Source organism: Paroedura picta, chromosome 3 (genome assembly GCF_049243985.1).
Source record: "Paroedura picta isolate Pp20150507F chromosome 3, Ppicta_v3.0, whole genome shotgun sequence".
NCBI classification, from domain to species: domain Eukaryota; kingdom Metazoa; phylum Chordata; class Lepidosauria; order Squamata; family Gekkonidae; genus Paroedura; species Paroedura picta.
The window spans coordinates 102,618,831-102,634,838 of NC_135371.1; the positions used below are offsets into that span (position 1 = coordinate 102,618,831).

The following is a 16,008-nucleotide window of genomic DNA, read 5'->3' on the forward strand; positions in this document are numbered from 1 at the left end:
GTTTGCATTTTCTTCTTTGTGCCTTTGGGGCACACTGCACCATGCTTTCAAGATGAACCAAACAGATTTTATCCCCACAAAGAAAGAAAAAATCCATCAAGGTTTCTCAGTCAGTGTAAGTGGCCTGCTTTGACTTTATGCTGTGAATAATTTATCAGTCACACCACGCCTTTGAACTAGAAGACATGGTTGCAGTTTACAATCTGTATATTAGGTGTGTACCATTAAATCCCTTGACACAGTGGGAAGCATAGTAGTTATAAACCCTCTCACACATTTCTTCCTCTCCACAGTCACATTATTTCCCCTTTCCCTCACCCTGTTTGGAACATCAAGAGACCTTCAGGTAGGGAAGGCAGACAGCTGGACTAGGGAGCAAATGGCTGAAAGCGGTAGCTTGTGACTCATTGCCTTCTCCATGATGGAATTTAAAGGCATGGATCTGGTGCCCAAGGTGCATGGAGGAATCTGTACTGGAAACAAATAATATGGGACAGATACAACTGCAAAGTACAAATGACAGACATTTCCTTCACATATTAATAAGGGCCACTATCTGTTGTTGTTGTTTTTTAAATGTTAAGATTTCACGTGCATACCTGAGAAAGTAGGTATGTCAATGCAACGAATGTGTGCTATTTTATTTAGAAAGCACACGGAATTGAGATGTAGCTCCCTGTTACAAAACCTACATTTGCTGCCATGTTATGTATCTAACTCCACACCATCTATTTAAAGATGTTTTTTTGCCAAAAGCCAGAAGTGATGTTTATTATTTATTTATATTTATACACTGCCCTCCCCTGAGGCTCAGACAATTCAAATCCTTTCAGCTTCAGATATTCAAATACAATTCAGACTGCCAGGCACTGATCCAAATCAGCAGCAGAGAATATAGAAATCAGAGGCACTGCTTGATTGACATAGTCATTAATTAAAAACTTCAGTAATGAGCATTAGATGATAGTCCAATTTCTCCCCTCAATAGCTTCCAAGTATCCTTTGGAGATACAGGAGAAATCAACAAGAACCTGTGGCTTCTGGTACATCTGGTAAACCTGGCCAGGTTTTTGAAATTTGCAGACTAGTTCCCTGCTTGCCAGTGCTTTGCATTCTTCCTCTTGCAGACACATTGCTGTTTTGCCATTCACCCAACAGTCCATTGTTGGAGCATCATACTCTGCTTTCCCTTTACCCCAATAATTAAATAGCAGAAGGGCAGTAAGTAGAAGCAGGTGACTGAACACTCGGCTGCTCCTTTTTGGCCTAGCTGCCATAAGGAAGGCTGTGTTTAAAAATAGATACTATGATGCTGAGTTTGCTGAAGTTTCATGCCAAAGTCACATGAGACTCCAGCCAGAGATAGCAGATCTCCCTAAGAACCAAATTTACAAAATATAAATAGTCAGAATTTGGCTCTTTCCCTCAGGGGGACATTTGAGCAGACAGCTGAGGGCTTGTCCTCACAGTATATGATCTAAGATCATCAACACTCTCGGAGGGGGGGGGGTGTTCTTTAGGAATATCCCCTATTGTTGGGCTTGAATAAGCTCAGGATTGATGCACGAGGCCCATCAGCAGAGCAAACACTTACAACCATCCCAGGGATGTTTTGCAAACCACAAAGGGGAAATCAACATGATTTAAAGCTGGAATGTTTTGCTTTGCAGCCGGGCCAAATCAAAGTCAACACCATTCACCTTGTGTCTCACCAAAGGGCCTAAGGGCAGTGGCCTATTTTAATGTGGTATTTTAAAAGACCTGGAATTTCAGTTAGCAACAAACAACTTTAAAGAAAAACAGCTGGAGAATGTATTTTTTATGTCAGGGTGTTCCTAAATATGAGTTACATTCTTTTTCTGCCCTTCTTCCAAGGAGTCCGACTACAGCGTGCAAAAAAAGTGATTGGCCCAAGGCTACCACCCTACATCTGTATGCTTATGATCCTTGTCCCATTTAGTCTGAGGAAGAATAAAGGTAAAGGTATCCCCTGTGCAAGCACCGAGTCATGTCTGACCCTTGGGGTGACGCCCTCCAGCGTTTTCATGGCAGACTCAATACGGGGTGGCTTGCCAGTGCCTTCCCCAGTCATTACTGTTTACCCCCCAGCAGCAAGCTGGGTACTCATTTTACCGACCTCGGAAGGATGGAAGGCTGAGTCAACCTTGAGCCGGCTGCTGGGATTGAACTCCCAGCCTCATGGGCAGACAGCTTCAAACAGCATTTCTGCTGCCTTACCACCCTGTGCCACAAGAGGCTCTCTTGAGGAAGAATGCATGCACTCAAAAGGTCTCAAAGGTGCTATTGGACTCAATTTTTACAGTGATAAATGAACAGAAATCCCTGTGTTTTCTTTGATGGCTTATGTATTTTGTTTAATAATTTTTAATTTATACATAGATAAGAATTGTTTTAAACTTGTTTTAAAACTTTTTAAACTTTTCTGCCTTGGGGAACCTAAGCTGGTAACAAAGTGACATAAAGTATTGAGTCCTTTAAGACCAACATATCACCTTTAAGACCAACAGAGTTATTCAAGGCATTAGCTTTCGTGTGCAGAAAACTTCTTCAGACAAAATGGAACAAGAATCACAAGACTGCAGGTATATATAGAAGGTAAATCAGTGGCAAATTAGTAAATGGTGTCACAGTATCTAAATTAGGCCATATAATTCTTTGGTAAATCAGTTAATCAGTCCTTTTGAGTTCAGTTGTAGTTCACAAAAAAATGGAGAAATAAAATTGTCCATGTTAGTAATTAATTGCAGACACTTTCTCAGTAGTGAAAAGAAATAATTAAATGAAACTAGTTGCTGGTCCCATCTGTCTCCACCCAAGCATGGAAGCATCCTTGCAAGTCAAAAGCTGGGCTGGCACATTATCTTGTCCTGAGACCAGTTAGATTTGAAATTACATTATATATTACTAACATCACATTACAGTCACATTGTCCCAAATAAAATAAAGAGAAGAGGGGATTGTAAGGAGTGTGGATATAAGAGTTGAATAAGGTTCTTAAAAATATATATATTAATGAACCTTAGCATGCATAGTTGTTGAGTCCATTGTATGCCATTGTTTTGAGTGTTGTAATAACTTACATTTCTGCAATCTTCCTTTCTAGTCTGTTCTTGAAAATCCTTTGCAATAAAACAGCTACTTTGAGGTCCCTTATTGAACATCCTGGAAGGTTGATGTGTTCCCCTACAAGTTTATCAGTCCTGTGATCTTTGATGTCAGACTTATGTCCATTAATTCTTTGGTGGAGAGTTTGCCCTATATAGAGAACAGAGGGGCAGTGTTGGCATTTAAAGACATAAACAATGATAGAAGATGAACAAATTGTATATGTCATTAAATGCCAACAATGCTCCCGACATAAAGTATGTTCTAAATAAATAAAATGATATGGGCCTCTCTGATTTAACCAACATTATCCACTATGCTACAATGGCTCACCAATGGGGAAAATGATTCATTGCTACTGGCTAGAGTTGTTTTATGCATCTTCTGAAAATGGGAATGTCACAGTGCTTAAAGTTCATTACTCTACGTGCGATGGATTTCAGTAGCAGTTCTTTTCCTCAACAGTTCAAAGCAACGAGCTGACTAATTATTGAGTTAAAAGTTTTATTCATTCAACATCTCACATTACAAATATTTAAAAATTATATGCATACTGGTATAAATAGTCATTTGCAAACTATTTAATAACATTAATTTTCCACTAGCACTTCAACAAATGAACTCTCTTAAAAAAGAAACTTGTGTTATAACTTAGAGTAGAACATACAAAAATATGAACTTAAATGTGAAAATGACTTTAATAAAAAAATGAATTACCCTTATTTAAAATGCTATAATAAATACTACAACCTCCCCATACACAGTAAAAACTATATGGAAATTCAGCCAAGTAGTACAAGTAACTGACATACTTAAATAACTTTTCCTTCTGATAATATGAGCATTACATTGGGGGAAAACATATTAGGGATTAGTAAAAACTAGACACCCACTTGCTAAAAGTTTCACTTCCAAAAAATATAACAAAAGAATCTGATGAAAATTATAAAAACTAATTATACTTTAAATTTTAAAAATATAAAAAATAAAACAGTTGAATACAATATTGTCCCAATTCTTACAATGCTATCAATCACAGTAGCTTTAAAATAAGATAATAAAATAAAGCAAATGACCAAAACCTCTTTTATTCCTTTTTTAAAAAATAATCTCAAATTTACATTAGTAGAAAGATTGATTTCTGATTCTTTTCTTTAGAAACACCAGCAAGAAAGAGGATTTACTAGAACAGTAGAAAATGACATTTTTAAATGTCTGCAATTAAAAACAAAGAATTACACTGCAAAGATCTTCCAGAAGTCTGAAATAAGTATTGCACATAACTTGAAGTTAACTTGCCACAATTCATCACATTCAAGTTTTAAATCACCTTTTAAAACAGAAGGCTTTAACTCTTCAAGAAAAAAAGGGGTGAATTATCAAGTCTTTCCAACAGCATCCTTATAAAACACTAAAGTCATTCACTGCAAGTTTTAGATTTGCTTTCTGCAGAGGTCTGTGTATGGAGAAGTAGATACTATATACCAAAAAAGCACGGGGCAGTGGGGTTCCTTTACATATAAAATAATCAGAAACACTTTATTTTACATTGCAAAAATAACCATATAATTACTCTGTAACTACATTGCAAATACATGGCTAGTGCCATGCTTGTGAGAGAAAATGACATGCTTGTTTACACCCCTTTAACTAAAGTGATACCCTAAGATTTTTAAAGTAATGACATTAGTTATGCTTGGAGTGACATGGCAACTCTACCTCCCACAAATTCAGGATAGATTATATTAGCACTACTTAGAGCACAGAGTAATATAGATAATCATTTATGCCATGTAAATTGAAGTGTAACTAAATAATCTGTAAACACGCTTTTCACACAATCACCACAAGTGAATATTAGTAGAATAACATTTTTTCTTAATATTAGTCATGCATACTAACATTACATGCCCACCAATGGGCAGGCTTGGGTTTATTTCCTTAAATATGATTTAAAAGAGCAGACACCTCTGCAAACACCTAACATCAATTTGTTAAGATTAAAAATGGCTAAACATTCACCAAAAACATCTGCATTTGTGTATTACTTTTAAAAACCTATTAAGAAGCAGTAGACAATTTGGGATGTTACTTTTAAACTTCTACACTATGCTTATGCATTAAATTTCAAGGGTCTAAAGACAAATTCTCTCATTTGTCACTTTCATGCTTTTTTAAAAATTTCTTTTTTTAAGTCTCAACTTTACATATAAGTATTTCTTAAATTATGTGTACACCAAATACCTGGTGCTGGGCTAAAGATGTTTAAGCAACATGCTTTCTTTTCTCTGCAAATTCTAAAATAGCATTGCCAGTGCACAACATCCATAATTCAAAATGTATGCAGAGCACTGAAATGTATAAAAAGCAGAATATAAGAAAATAAAATTTATTAAAATTATTTATATTAAAAAATGAAGTATATGAAGATCTCTCAGTAATAAAAGTACAAAAAGCTACTCTTTGCAATATGAAAAATTGAGGTATTGCATAAAGAGATATCCCGTCAGTGAAAAGTGTGCCTAAAAATGCTCACTGTTGGAAAAACAAGATATACAAAAGTAGTGCATAACAAATATACATTATGTGCATGACAAAATAAGTTAGCTACAAAAACACTGTACCGAAATTCAGCAGGTCATGTACAAAGGGAAAAAATTATTCTTCAAAGCTACTTCTCAAACAGTGTTATTTCTTGTAATGGTAACCCATCTCTCACCTGTTCATTGAGTAGGATCGGCACAATAAGACACCCCAAGCCACCTACAAGCATTTTAAAAAATTAAAAGGAATATTCCAACTATAATTATGTACTTCAGAGAAAAAGGTCCCTGACAGTCTACAAAAGAGCACTCTCCATTTGCATTTACTGTTGTCAATATTTGCAGGGATTTCATTAAAAGCAGCTCCCTTCCTCTACTTGACAAATAGACAGCAAATGTCTCCATTTTGACCTTTGGAAAATAACAAGGTATGTTTTATGTATTGAAAATCAAAACTGCTTCTCAAAGATAATTGGGGAGGGGGGAGGGAGGGGACTTACAGAAGAGATGTTTTTTTTATTTTTTGTAGCTGTGCTAAGGCAAGTCTTTGGTTTAAGAGTCTATGGTGGTACCACGCTAGTTCAGAAGCCAGTGGACTGGTTTGTTTTGCACACTGCTACAAGATCATCCATTAAGAGCTGAACACATTCATGCCTATCAGTTGTCTCACATTTACAGAGCTATCAAGTGACTAATGCAAACTATCACCACCCTGTGACTTAGCTTTAACAAATACTGTGTTCCCGTTTATGCATCCTTAACAAACATATGTGCAATACTCAGCAAGTCGGTACTTCAAAGCCCTGTAATCCTTTATTTGCTACACTAAGATTCCCTTACTTGCTTGCTGTCTGCTGGAAGACTAGCATATTGTCCTTTGCAAACATGCATTCCAATAGCCATTCAGCCAACAGTGCAAAACACTCCTGGAAACAAACTTCACTTTGTCCCTCTTACGCTTCCTATGATACAGCTTTTTAAAAACAGATTTCACCTCCCAGAGTAAGTCCAATAAGCAGCCAAATTTGGATTTCTGTACTAAGACTAGATTATTAGTACTTTTTTTGGGGGGGGCGGGGGGGTGTCAATAATATTGAGGTATATCTTTAGGTTCTTGTTTTTCATGTCAAAATGGAGAACAAAAGCCGGCCCCTGATTAACGTTAGTAAATTAGGATATAGAGTTCTATATAACCATCAAAAATAAAATCTATACATTTGTTCTTCAGGAGAGGACATGCCAGTTCACTAGTTGTCATTACTTTAGCTTTGGTAGGATTTCTAGGGCTGTATTCTGATAATGAAGATTTATTTTTAAAGAATAAAAATAATAAAGAGAAATAATAAGTGCACTCCCCACCCACCCACCCACCCACCCCAGCAGTAAATTGACCCAGGATTTACATTCAGGAACTTTTAAAATGTGATTGTTTGGATGAAGAACACAGATCTAAGCTTTGCCTACTCAATTAGTAAAAGTTTGAATGTGGTGGGAAGTCGGAGGCATGGTGAGACACACATACTGTGCTAAAAATTTAGCTTCAGAACCCTTAAATTAAAAAAAAAAGAACCTTAATGCTGCTTTAAACCTTGCTCATGCGTTTTTGTTGCTTTAAACATGCTCTTTCCTGTTACTAGGTTAACGGCTAACTGTTTCCATTGCTATAAAATCATAGGCGGCAAGAAAACAGGCTTCCCAGAGGTTTGAGTGGGGAAGGGCAGGGAAGGAAGGGCTGGACAAAGTGTCAGAATAGCTTCATAGTGTTCCTATCTCATGGTTACTTTAATAAAAGTATTCTATTGATTTTGTTATTAGCAATAATTTAATTAAAAAACAAAATATTCTATTGTTTCATTTATCTTAATATTGTTCTCTCTCCTCTATGAAAAGATAGCAAGAAAGCAGTGTCCTCTGGGTACATAAAGGTAAGAGAACCTGACTTCCATGCACTGTGTTATTCATACGTAAAGGAGTTCCCAATACAGTTTAGTGACAAGATTCTACAAAATACCTATATGATTATAGGTTATTCTTTCATTATACTATTGTTAAATTACAGACTACAACAGAAGGACATGCGATCTTGAGTAAGAGAGGAGGGCAGGGCCAGGGAATCAGGATAACAGAAGAGTGCACTTATTTTGAGGCCTGCATATCAACACACTGCAGTAATCGCTTAGTTCCAGCGGAATGAAATATGTCTTGGGCGATCTCCTCCCTCTTTCACAAGGGGCTTGTGGAATTCCCTGCCAGCGCGTGAATGGATAGCAGCCCAGCAATATTCACAGTAATACTGCAGACAGGTAACGTTAGCACAGAAAAATGGAGCAAATTTTCCACCACAACGGGCCCCCTGACATTCATCACACAGCTGATCATCCAAGACATATGGCTTAACTTCCACCTGTGTTGAAAGAGGGAGAGGAAAAGTTAATTAGTTTTTTTTCCCAATTTTTATTCCATAGGTATTAAGTAATATGAATATTTCAATGCACTGGCCTAAGTGCATTATGAACATCTATGCTGGATCAACTCATAGATCTATGCAGTCCATCATTTTGTTTTCAAAAGCTGCTGACTGGATGGTGTTCAGAAGGGTTTCCTGTTGGCATGTCCCTAGAATCCAGCATTCAGAAGTACGCTATAGGGCCCCTGAACATAACCATTACAGTCAGTCAGCATATTATAGACTTAGATAGACCAATCTTCCATGAATTCATTTCACCTTTTCCAATGTCTTGTGGCTTTATGCCTGGAAGAAGAGAATTCAGAGTCTTCCCACTACACGGCTTGCATGTAGCAAGAACTGGTTTTGAGTTACACATTAATTGACATATATGGTAGAAACGTGGGGGGGATGGGAGAGGAAACTGTTACAGAGGGAATTTGATTGTATTTAATGTATTCTCCTGTGTCAATATACAATATGTACAATATAGTGTTTTGTTCCCCCTGCACTGATACAAGATCAATTTAATTCTGGTCATGTTAAAAGTATGGAAGCCAGTCTAATTCTATCCAGACTATTAAAATTCCACACTAGAACATTCAAGATATTTGTTGTTTTTTAATCTATGATATTTTTAAATCTCACCAGTGAGGAAAGTCCCTGTTGAGCAATTTATAAAAAGAACTGTTGAATGGCACTACTTTTCAACCAGCTGTCAATGTAACTAGGGTGAGTCAACTCATTCAATTTGACATGCTATATGGAGGGATTTATTTTAGGGGGTGCAGTGGGATTAGCTTTAAATTCAGTTTTATGAAACATACATGCATATTATGTACCTGGCCACGGTGATCCATGCAACAGTCACCTGCAGAACTGACTTCTGAGACTCGCTCTATACGGGCCTTGTCCTTGACCCAGAAATTGCAGCTGTTACAAAATGCAGCTGCTAAGGTCCTCACTGGAACACCTTGGAGGGCCCAAATCCAGCCAGTGCTGAGGCAGTTGCATTTAGGCTTGTGCACTAAGGGTCCGATCTGGACCAATTCAGCTTTGGCCGATACCTCTTTGGACAGCTTTGGCTTTGGCCAAAGCGTCTAAAGCGCTTCAGCGTCCAATGGAGAGCCTGTCCCATAGGATATAATGGAGCATATAGGGCACCCTCTTTGGGAGCCCCTAGAATTGGACCCCTTGATTCAATGTTTTTGAAATTTTGAGGGGAGTTGGGGAAGAGCCTCCCAGAGTTATGCTGAAAGTTTGGAGGCTGTAACTTAAACCCTCCCCTCCAGGCCTCAGGAGGCAAAATTTCCATTAAAGTCTATGGCACCTTTGACTTTCCAGAGTCTGGAAAGGAAAGTGGCCATTTACATTTTAAATGGCCACTGCTGAAGCTCTCTGAAACACACCAAAGGGTCCAAATTGCTCTGAAGCGGGCTGCTCTGACTCAATTTTTTGTTGGGTGGTGCGGTTTGGACCGCCTCAGAGTGAATCACAGAGTCCTAGTTGCATTGGTCACCAGTTGCAGCCCAGATCTAGTTCAAGGTGTTAGTTCTTTCCTTTAAGGCCCTTCACGGTCTGGGACCCACATATCTGAGGGACTGCCTATTGCCTTATGTCCCCCACAGGGCTTTGTGCTCTATGGGTACTAACTTGTTGGTGGTGATCAGCCCTCGGGAGGTTTGCCTGGCCTCAGCCATGGTCAGGGCCTTTTCAGTCCTGTCCCCGGCCTGGTGGAATGAGCTCCCAAAAGAGCTAAGGGCCCTGCAGAAGCTTTTGTGGTTCCACAGGGCCTATAATATGGAGCTCTTATGCCAGGTCTTTTGTTGAGGCCAGGACATAGAAGATCCGAGGGGCCCCTCCTAGTTAAGTTAGACATCTAGTGTAACTGGATGGTACCCCTGTACTCGCCCCAAGGCACCAGGAGATGGCTGCTGGAGATTGGGGGAGGAGGGGTCATTTCCCACTACCGTGTTTGTTTGGTATTGGGGAGTTGAGAATGGTTTTTAATTTTTATTTGGGCTTTTTAATCTCTTATTTATGTAACTTGCCATGAGACGGTTTTGACGACAGCAGTGAGAAATTAATCCAATAAATAAATAAATGTATGCGATTACAAATTGGGAAGTTAGACATATAACTGAGAATTGAATTTCCAAAAGACTTGTTTACACAAAAGCAGCTTGAAATGCTAGTAGGAGTGTGTGTGCATGTACATACACACAATGGCAGTTAGGTTGTGTCAAACACTGATGTAGCATATGTGCCAGTTTTGTGCACATTGGATATGCGCTGCTAAGTGCAAGATTATCTGCAGGCACAATTGCCAACGCATGACTATTTGCCAATACTAGCACTGTCCTTCTATACCAGATTGGAGAAATGTAGTCTTGACTTTTACCCATTTTACCAAGTCAGGTGATTGGTACTTTCAGCTTGGACAGTCTTAATTATCTGTTTGGTCCTGCAGCTGTGATCTTATTATCCACGAATAACTCTCCCCTATTCTCCCAACGCACAAACATAGCTTCAGATTTCAGATAGTTAGATCCAACAAAAGGATCTGCCTCACAGTACAAGTCTGTGCACAGGGGACAACTGAGAAGAGATTTGTACATAGGAGACTCTACTAAGAAGGGACCTACTCACAGATCACTCTTTGGATATGTCTTGTATGATAGGGACTGTGTCTGAGGACAGTCTGATCTATAGAGGCTGTAAGAAGTATATTGCAGATGACACAGTGGCACTGTATTGTAGCTCTATGTAGGCTAGATTCGTTTAAAATAGGACTATCAATGGAGATAGTACAGCAGCAAAACTTCCACTCTGCTGAACCAGTTGACTAGCCTACTTCTAGCACACAGTCAGGGTGAAGAAGAGGCCAACAGTAAGCAAGTCATGCAGAGGTAACAGGATAACATTAGGAACACAGGCTTATGCTTTGCTGCAGGAAATGTCTCTGGAGAGAGCGGCCAGTTTAGAAGGTGCCAGAAATTATTAAAAAGCCAATTTTAAAATTAGACTCAACCTACAGATAACTGGGGGAAGGGGTAGTGTTTAAGTGCATAATTCAGAAACACGAAGAAGAAAACAGTCTGGATTTAATAAAGCTTTTTCTACTGCCAGGCACCCCAACACGGATGTGGATATGAGCTAGCAAAAGAATGCTGAGTAATAAACAGAATGTGCTATTCTAGCCCTTACCCGTTTATCTATCTCTCCATGCTGCAGCTGAACAAAGCGGGCACTGATAGCAGCTATATAACTCTGTTGATTAGAAAATGCAACACGCCCAGCTCCTTTGGGGTACTTCAGCTCAGGGTCTGTGTCAATTCCAGCATAGCAAACTCCTCCATACAGCCGGTCCATTATCATTGCAAGCTCCACTAAAATAAAGTAGTAAACAATTTATGTACATACTTTTATACAGTCATACGCTCTTTCTAGGCCCTGGGAATGCATGTTTATTAGTACTTTTTTATCTGGAAATAATTGGTGTGTCAGCAAAGTTAAACTTAGCAAAAACTAAAATAAGGACACAGTGTTCCCTCACAGTGGTAAGGCAGCTCGGAAAGCATCAACAAGCCATTTCCCTTATTCTCTGAATGCCATACCTGCTCGCAAGGGTCGGGGAACTCCTCCTACAAAAATTGTTTTCCGTGGATCTAGAGGCTGTGAGCCATCCATCACAAAGTCACTGTCACTAAGATTCCAAGGCCGTATCTGAACCTAAAAGCAAAAAGTAAGATGGTACTATTCACAGTGTAAACTGACTGATTTTCTGCATACCATTCATACATTACAGTACCATAGTCTGCACATGGAATGGAAAACAATTATTCCTGTATGACACTCATCCATGACACTCACAGTCTGCTTTCTTAATCACTCTGACCAGTCAAGCAATAACTACAGTCAGGTTCCTATATACAAAAATAGCTATAGTAAGGAACAAAATAAACTACTGGAGAGGGGGATGGGAACACATGAAGCAACCTGTTTTGCCGCCTGCATGTCCCTCACCCCTAAACAGCAAGGTCAGTACTATAAGAAGCTTCTGAGCAATGCCTCACACAGCACTGATCAGCTGTTAGGCAATACAGGAGCAGAACGAAGACAGCACTTGGACTCAGACCATGAATTCTGTTCCTTCCTAGCTAACGGGTGACCAGTCACTCAGAAACTCCTTACACCACAAAGTCTATTAGCTGAGGTGGAGGGGGAGTCACCTTACTAATCAAGATCTGAACCTAACCACATCTATTCATAAATACTGTGAATGCTCTCAATAAAACAAAATTATTTCAGATATCCAGGAGTGGGAAAGCCTGTTTTAATTTGACTGTTGCTCTTGCTTTTTGCTGCATGGTTTCTGCTTCCCAGGCAGCTGAGGGAGGCAAGCAAGGAGAGGGGGAAAGACTCAGCGGATATATGCTTAACAGCACAAAACCAGAACAGTTAATTCATCTCAAATAGAATCATCCCAATTGGCAATTCTCTGCACAGCCTACCAGCTTTACTACAACTACTGTACCATTTCGCAGGTTTTCCAGGCTTCCTGATTATTTCTAAATATGAACCCTGTGATGATAGGAGCTATTTCATTCTCAGACTGTATTTTCTAGATTGGAGAAGAATGGTTGGACCTAACACATCATAAGCAGAATAATGCCACAGATTTTGCCCCACCGATTTACAAATTAATAAAACATGCATGTACTGTCACACAATTATTAGCAATATTGTCCAGGGGAAAGGGGGAATTATATCTTTGAAACTGCAGATTATGCCTAATATTGTATTAGCTACGGGTTGAGGGGCAGGCCACCTTGTTCACCTACCAAGTATAAAAGGCCAGAATCCCAAACCCAACCAGACAAAAGGTCCAGGAAATGTTTATGAAAGCAAAGTGCATAGATTGGGGTGGGGTTGGGGGGGTAACCCTGTCCTCTCTGCTGCCTCATCTCGCTGCTTGAGGCATTTGTTCTTCTGGCCAGACCCTGATACAGGATGTCAGCTGAGCTGGGAGAAAAATGCTGAGAAAGATGAAGCAACTGCATAGAAGTGGCAGGCTTTAATTCCCCTCATCCAGGCATTCTAGTTTCTTTGTTTGTTTTTTAAAGACAGTCCTCTCTCCACTCCCTAACTGGAGATCTAAGGAAAGGAGAGAAAGTTCACCCCTCCCAATGTTCCCTCTTCAAAGAAGAACTTACAACATTCATAAAACTCAGTGCTTTTTTCTACCTGAAATTTGGAAGGAAGGATCCTCTGGGTAAGGGATACAATTCCTAGAAATGTAATCCTCTGGTTAAGGAGAATAGTTACATCCAGGATTTCCCCCACTGAATCATCAAAAATAGGGATGTGCACAAACCAGAAAAAAATCCAGTTTGGTTCAGGGTGTTCCTGAACTGAGCACCCAAAAACAGATGACTGCACCCCGCCCCCAACTGAACCAATCTGGTTCATTTTGCTTCTGTATTCTTAAAAGGGGGGGGGGGGGGATGTGACATGGTTTGCAGCCCTTTTGGCCTGAAAGTCGAAAGACCTGCAATCCCCACTGGCAGGCCAAAATGGTTGCCTTTGGAAGGGGGAAAAGTTATTTGGTGCACTGAAATCGTTTACATAATCTTTTTGCATGACAGTCAAGAGACTCACAACCCTTGTTGTCAGGCCAAAATAGCTACAACCCTTTTCAGTGCACTGGATCGCTTCCCTTCCTTTGGAGGGGAGGGTGGGATGAATTGGCACGCTGAAATTGCTTGCAGTCCTTTCAGCCTGGCAGCCAAGAGCTCTGAGAGTCCTGTTGTCAGACCATTCTAATGGTAGAAAAGCAATCTAGCATGCTGAAAAGGCCTACAGCTATTTCAGCCTGACAACAGGGAATGCACTCTAGTCTGCTGAAAGCAAGAAAGGCAGCATGAAAATGGCAAGCAGACCTGGCAGCCATTTTAGTGCCTAGTTTTGCACCCCCTTGGAAATTAAATGGGTGGTTTAAATGGCTCTAAGGCATTTAAAATTAACAGCTGAGGGACAGACCTGTTCACCTACCAGGTATAAAAGGCCAGAACCCCAAACCCAACCAGACAAAAGGTCCAGGCAATGTTTCATGGGGGCTGCCTCCATATCTGGGTCAAGGAGGAAGTACGAACCAGCCAAATTTGTGACAAATTTGAGGTAATGAACCAGTCTGTGCCCATCCTTAATCACAAATATTGTACAGTTTTAGGAATATTATACAGTTTCAGGAAGGTACAAGCTATCAAGAGTCACTTTGTATTATAAGGTTATAAACTTTTGAGCTCACTTTGTTACATATGCTATTGAGCAGTATGTCTAACTGCTTATTGTTGCATATAACTACTGTACATAAGAGCATGGCCGAAGCAGACCAATTGTCTATCTAGTCCAGCCTCCCATCTCACACAAAGGCCAACCTGTTCCTCTGGAGGGCTAACAACAGAGGATGAAATTTTCCCCTGATGTTGCTTCCTGGATCCGGGATTCATAGCTTCAGTGACTCTGAATGTGGGAGTTCTTCTCAGTCGGTATGGCTAATAGCCATTGATAGACTTATTCTCCAGGAGTCTATCAAACACCCTTTTCTAGCTGTATATTCCTGTGGCCATCACTACATCATCTGGCAGTGGCCACATTTTAATCACTCTGTGTAAAGTAGCATTTCCTTTTGTCCATCCAGAACCTACTCCCCATCAGCTTAATTGGACGCCTTTGAGTTCTAGTATTTTGTGAGGGAGAAAATTGTCTTTGTCTATTCTCTTCACTCTTACATATTTGTATAAACCTCAATTACCTAAGTTGTCTCTTTTCTAAACTGAAAAGTCCCAGACTCTTCAGCCTTTCCCCATAGGGAAGGTACTCCAACCCCCTAATCCTCTTGGTTGCCCTCCTTGGTGCTTTTTCCAGTTCTGCAGTGCCCTACAGTGAGCAGAACTAAACACAGTATTCCAAATGAAACCATAACATGGACCTATACAGGAACATTACAATATTGACTATTTTATTCTCAATTCCTTTCCTCATAATCCCTAACATAGTCATTGGTGAGATATTTTGCCAAAAGCCTTTCAAAAGTCTACCTGGTCACCATTGTCTACATGCTTGTTCAATTTCTCAGAGAACTCCATGCTGATCTTCTGGCAGCAGGTTTTGTTCCTCCATGTGTCTAACAATCCTATCTTTGATTACAGTTTTTACTAGTTTGCTCAGGGCAGACATTAGGCTAACTAGCCTCTAATTACCTGGTTCCCCTCTGGATCTCTTTATAAAACTGGTGTAGCATTTGCTACTGGTTCAGCAGCTGAATTTAGTGAAAGGTGTTAATAATAGTAGGTAGTAGTAGTAGTAGTAGTAGTAGTACATCTGAGTTCCTTGAGACCTCTTTAGGCCTAGAGATTCATCCCTGATCACTTCAATTTGGCTCAGTTCATCAGACTCCCTTCCTGAAAATAGGGGCTGTGGCACGGGTATGTGCCCCACAATTTCTACAGTGAACATAGAAGCAAGCTTCTTTGCTATCTATCATCTTTTAAAAACACCTTTATTCCTTTGTAATCCAAAGGCCCAATTGCTTCTCTGGCTGGTTTCCTTCTCCAGATATATTTACAAAAAATATCTTTCTGCATGCCTAACTATTGATTTACATTTCTTCTGCCAGAGTCTGTGGTCCATCCTGTACAATTCATTGGGGCAGACTTACTTTTTTTGAACAATTCTCCTAGTGCTACTAACTTTAATCCTGATAGTAAAGAACCTAACTTATGTTTTTAAAATTATAAAAACTGAAAAGGGTGTGTGTGTTCTAACACTAACCTAATAATTTCCCAGGATTATATCATTATTCTGAACTCCAGCCTAGGTTGCTCAATG

The 16,008-nt window shown here is 39.6% G+C and overlaps 1 protein-coding gene across 3 annotated transcripts in view; it reads right to left on the bottom strand.

Annotated features, from left to right (window-relative positions):
• Positions 1-3,613: 3,613 nt before the first annotated feature.
• Positions 3,614-16,008, bottom strand: part of CPEB4 (cytoplasmic polyadenylation element binding protein 4) — a 93,748-nt gene continuing 81,353 nt past the window's right edge. For all 3 annotated transcript variants that reach the window (XM_077327027.1, XM_077327025.1, XM_077327026.1), the window contains 3 exons: positions 11,733-11,847; positions 11,323-11,504; positions 3,614-8,073 (listed from right to left, as the gene is read on the bottom strand). In XM_077327027.1, coding sequence (XP_077183142.1) covers positions 7,846-8,073; positions 11,323-11,504; positions 11,733-11,847 — 525 coding nt within the window. In that variant the 3' untranslated portion in view covers positions 3,614-7,845. The remainder of the gene's footprint in view (positions 8,074-11,322; positions 11,505-11,732; positions 11,848-16,008) is intronic.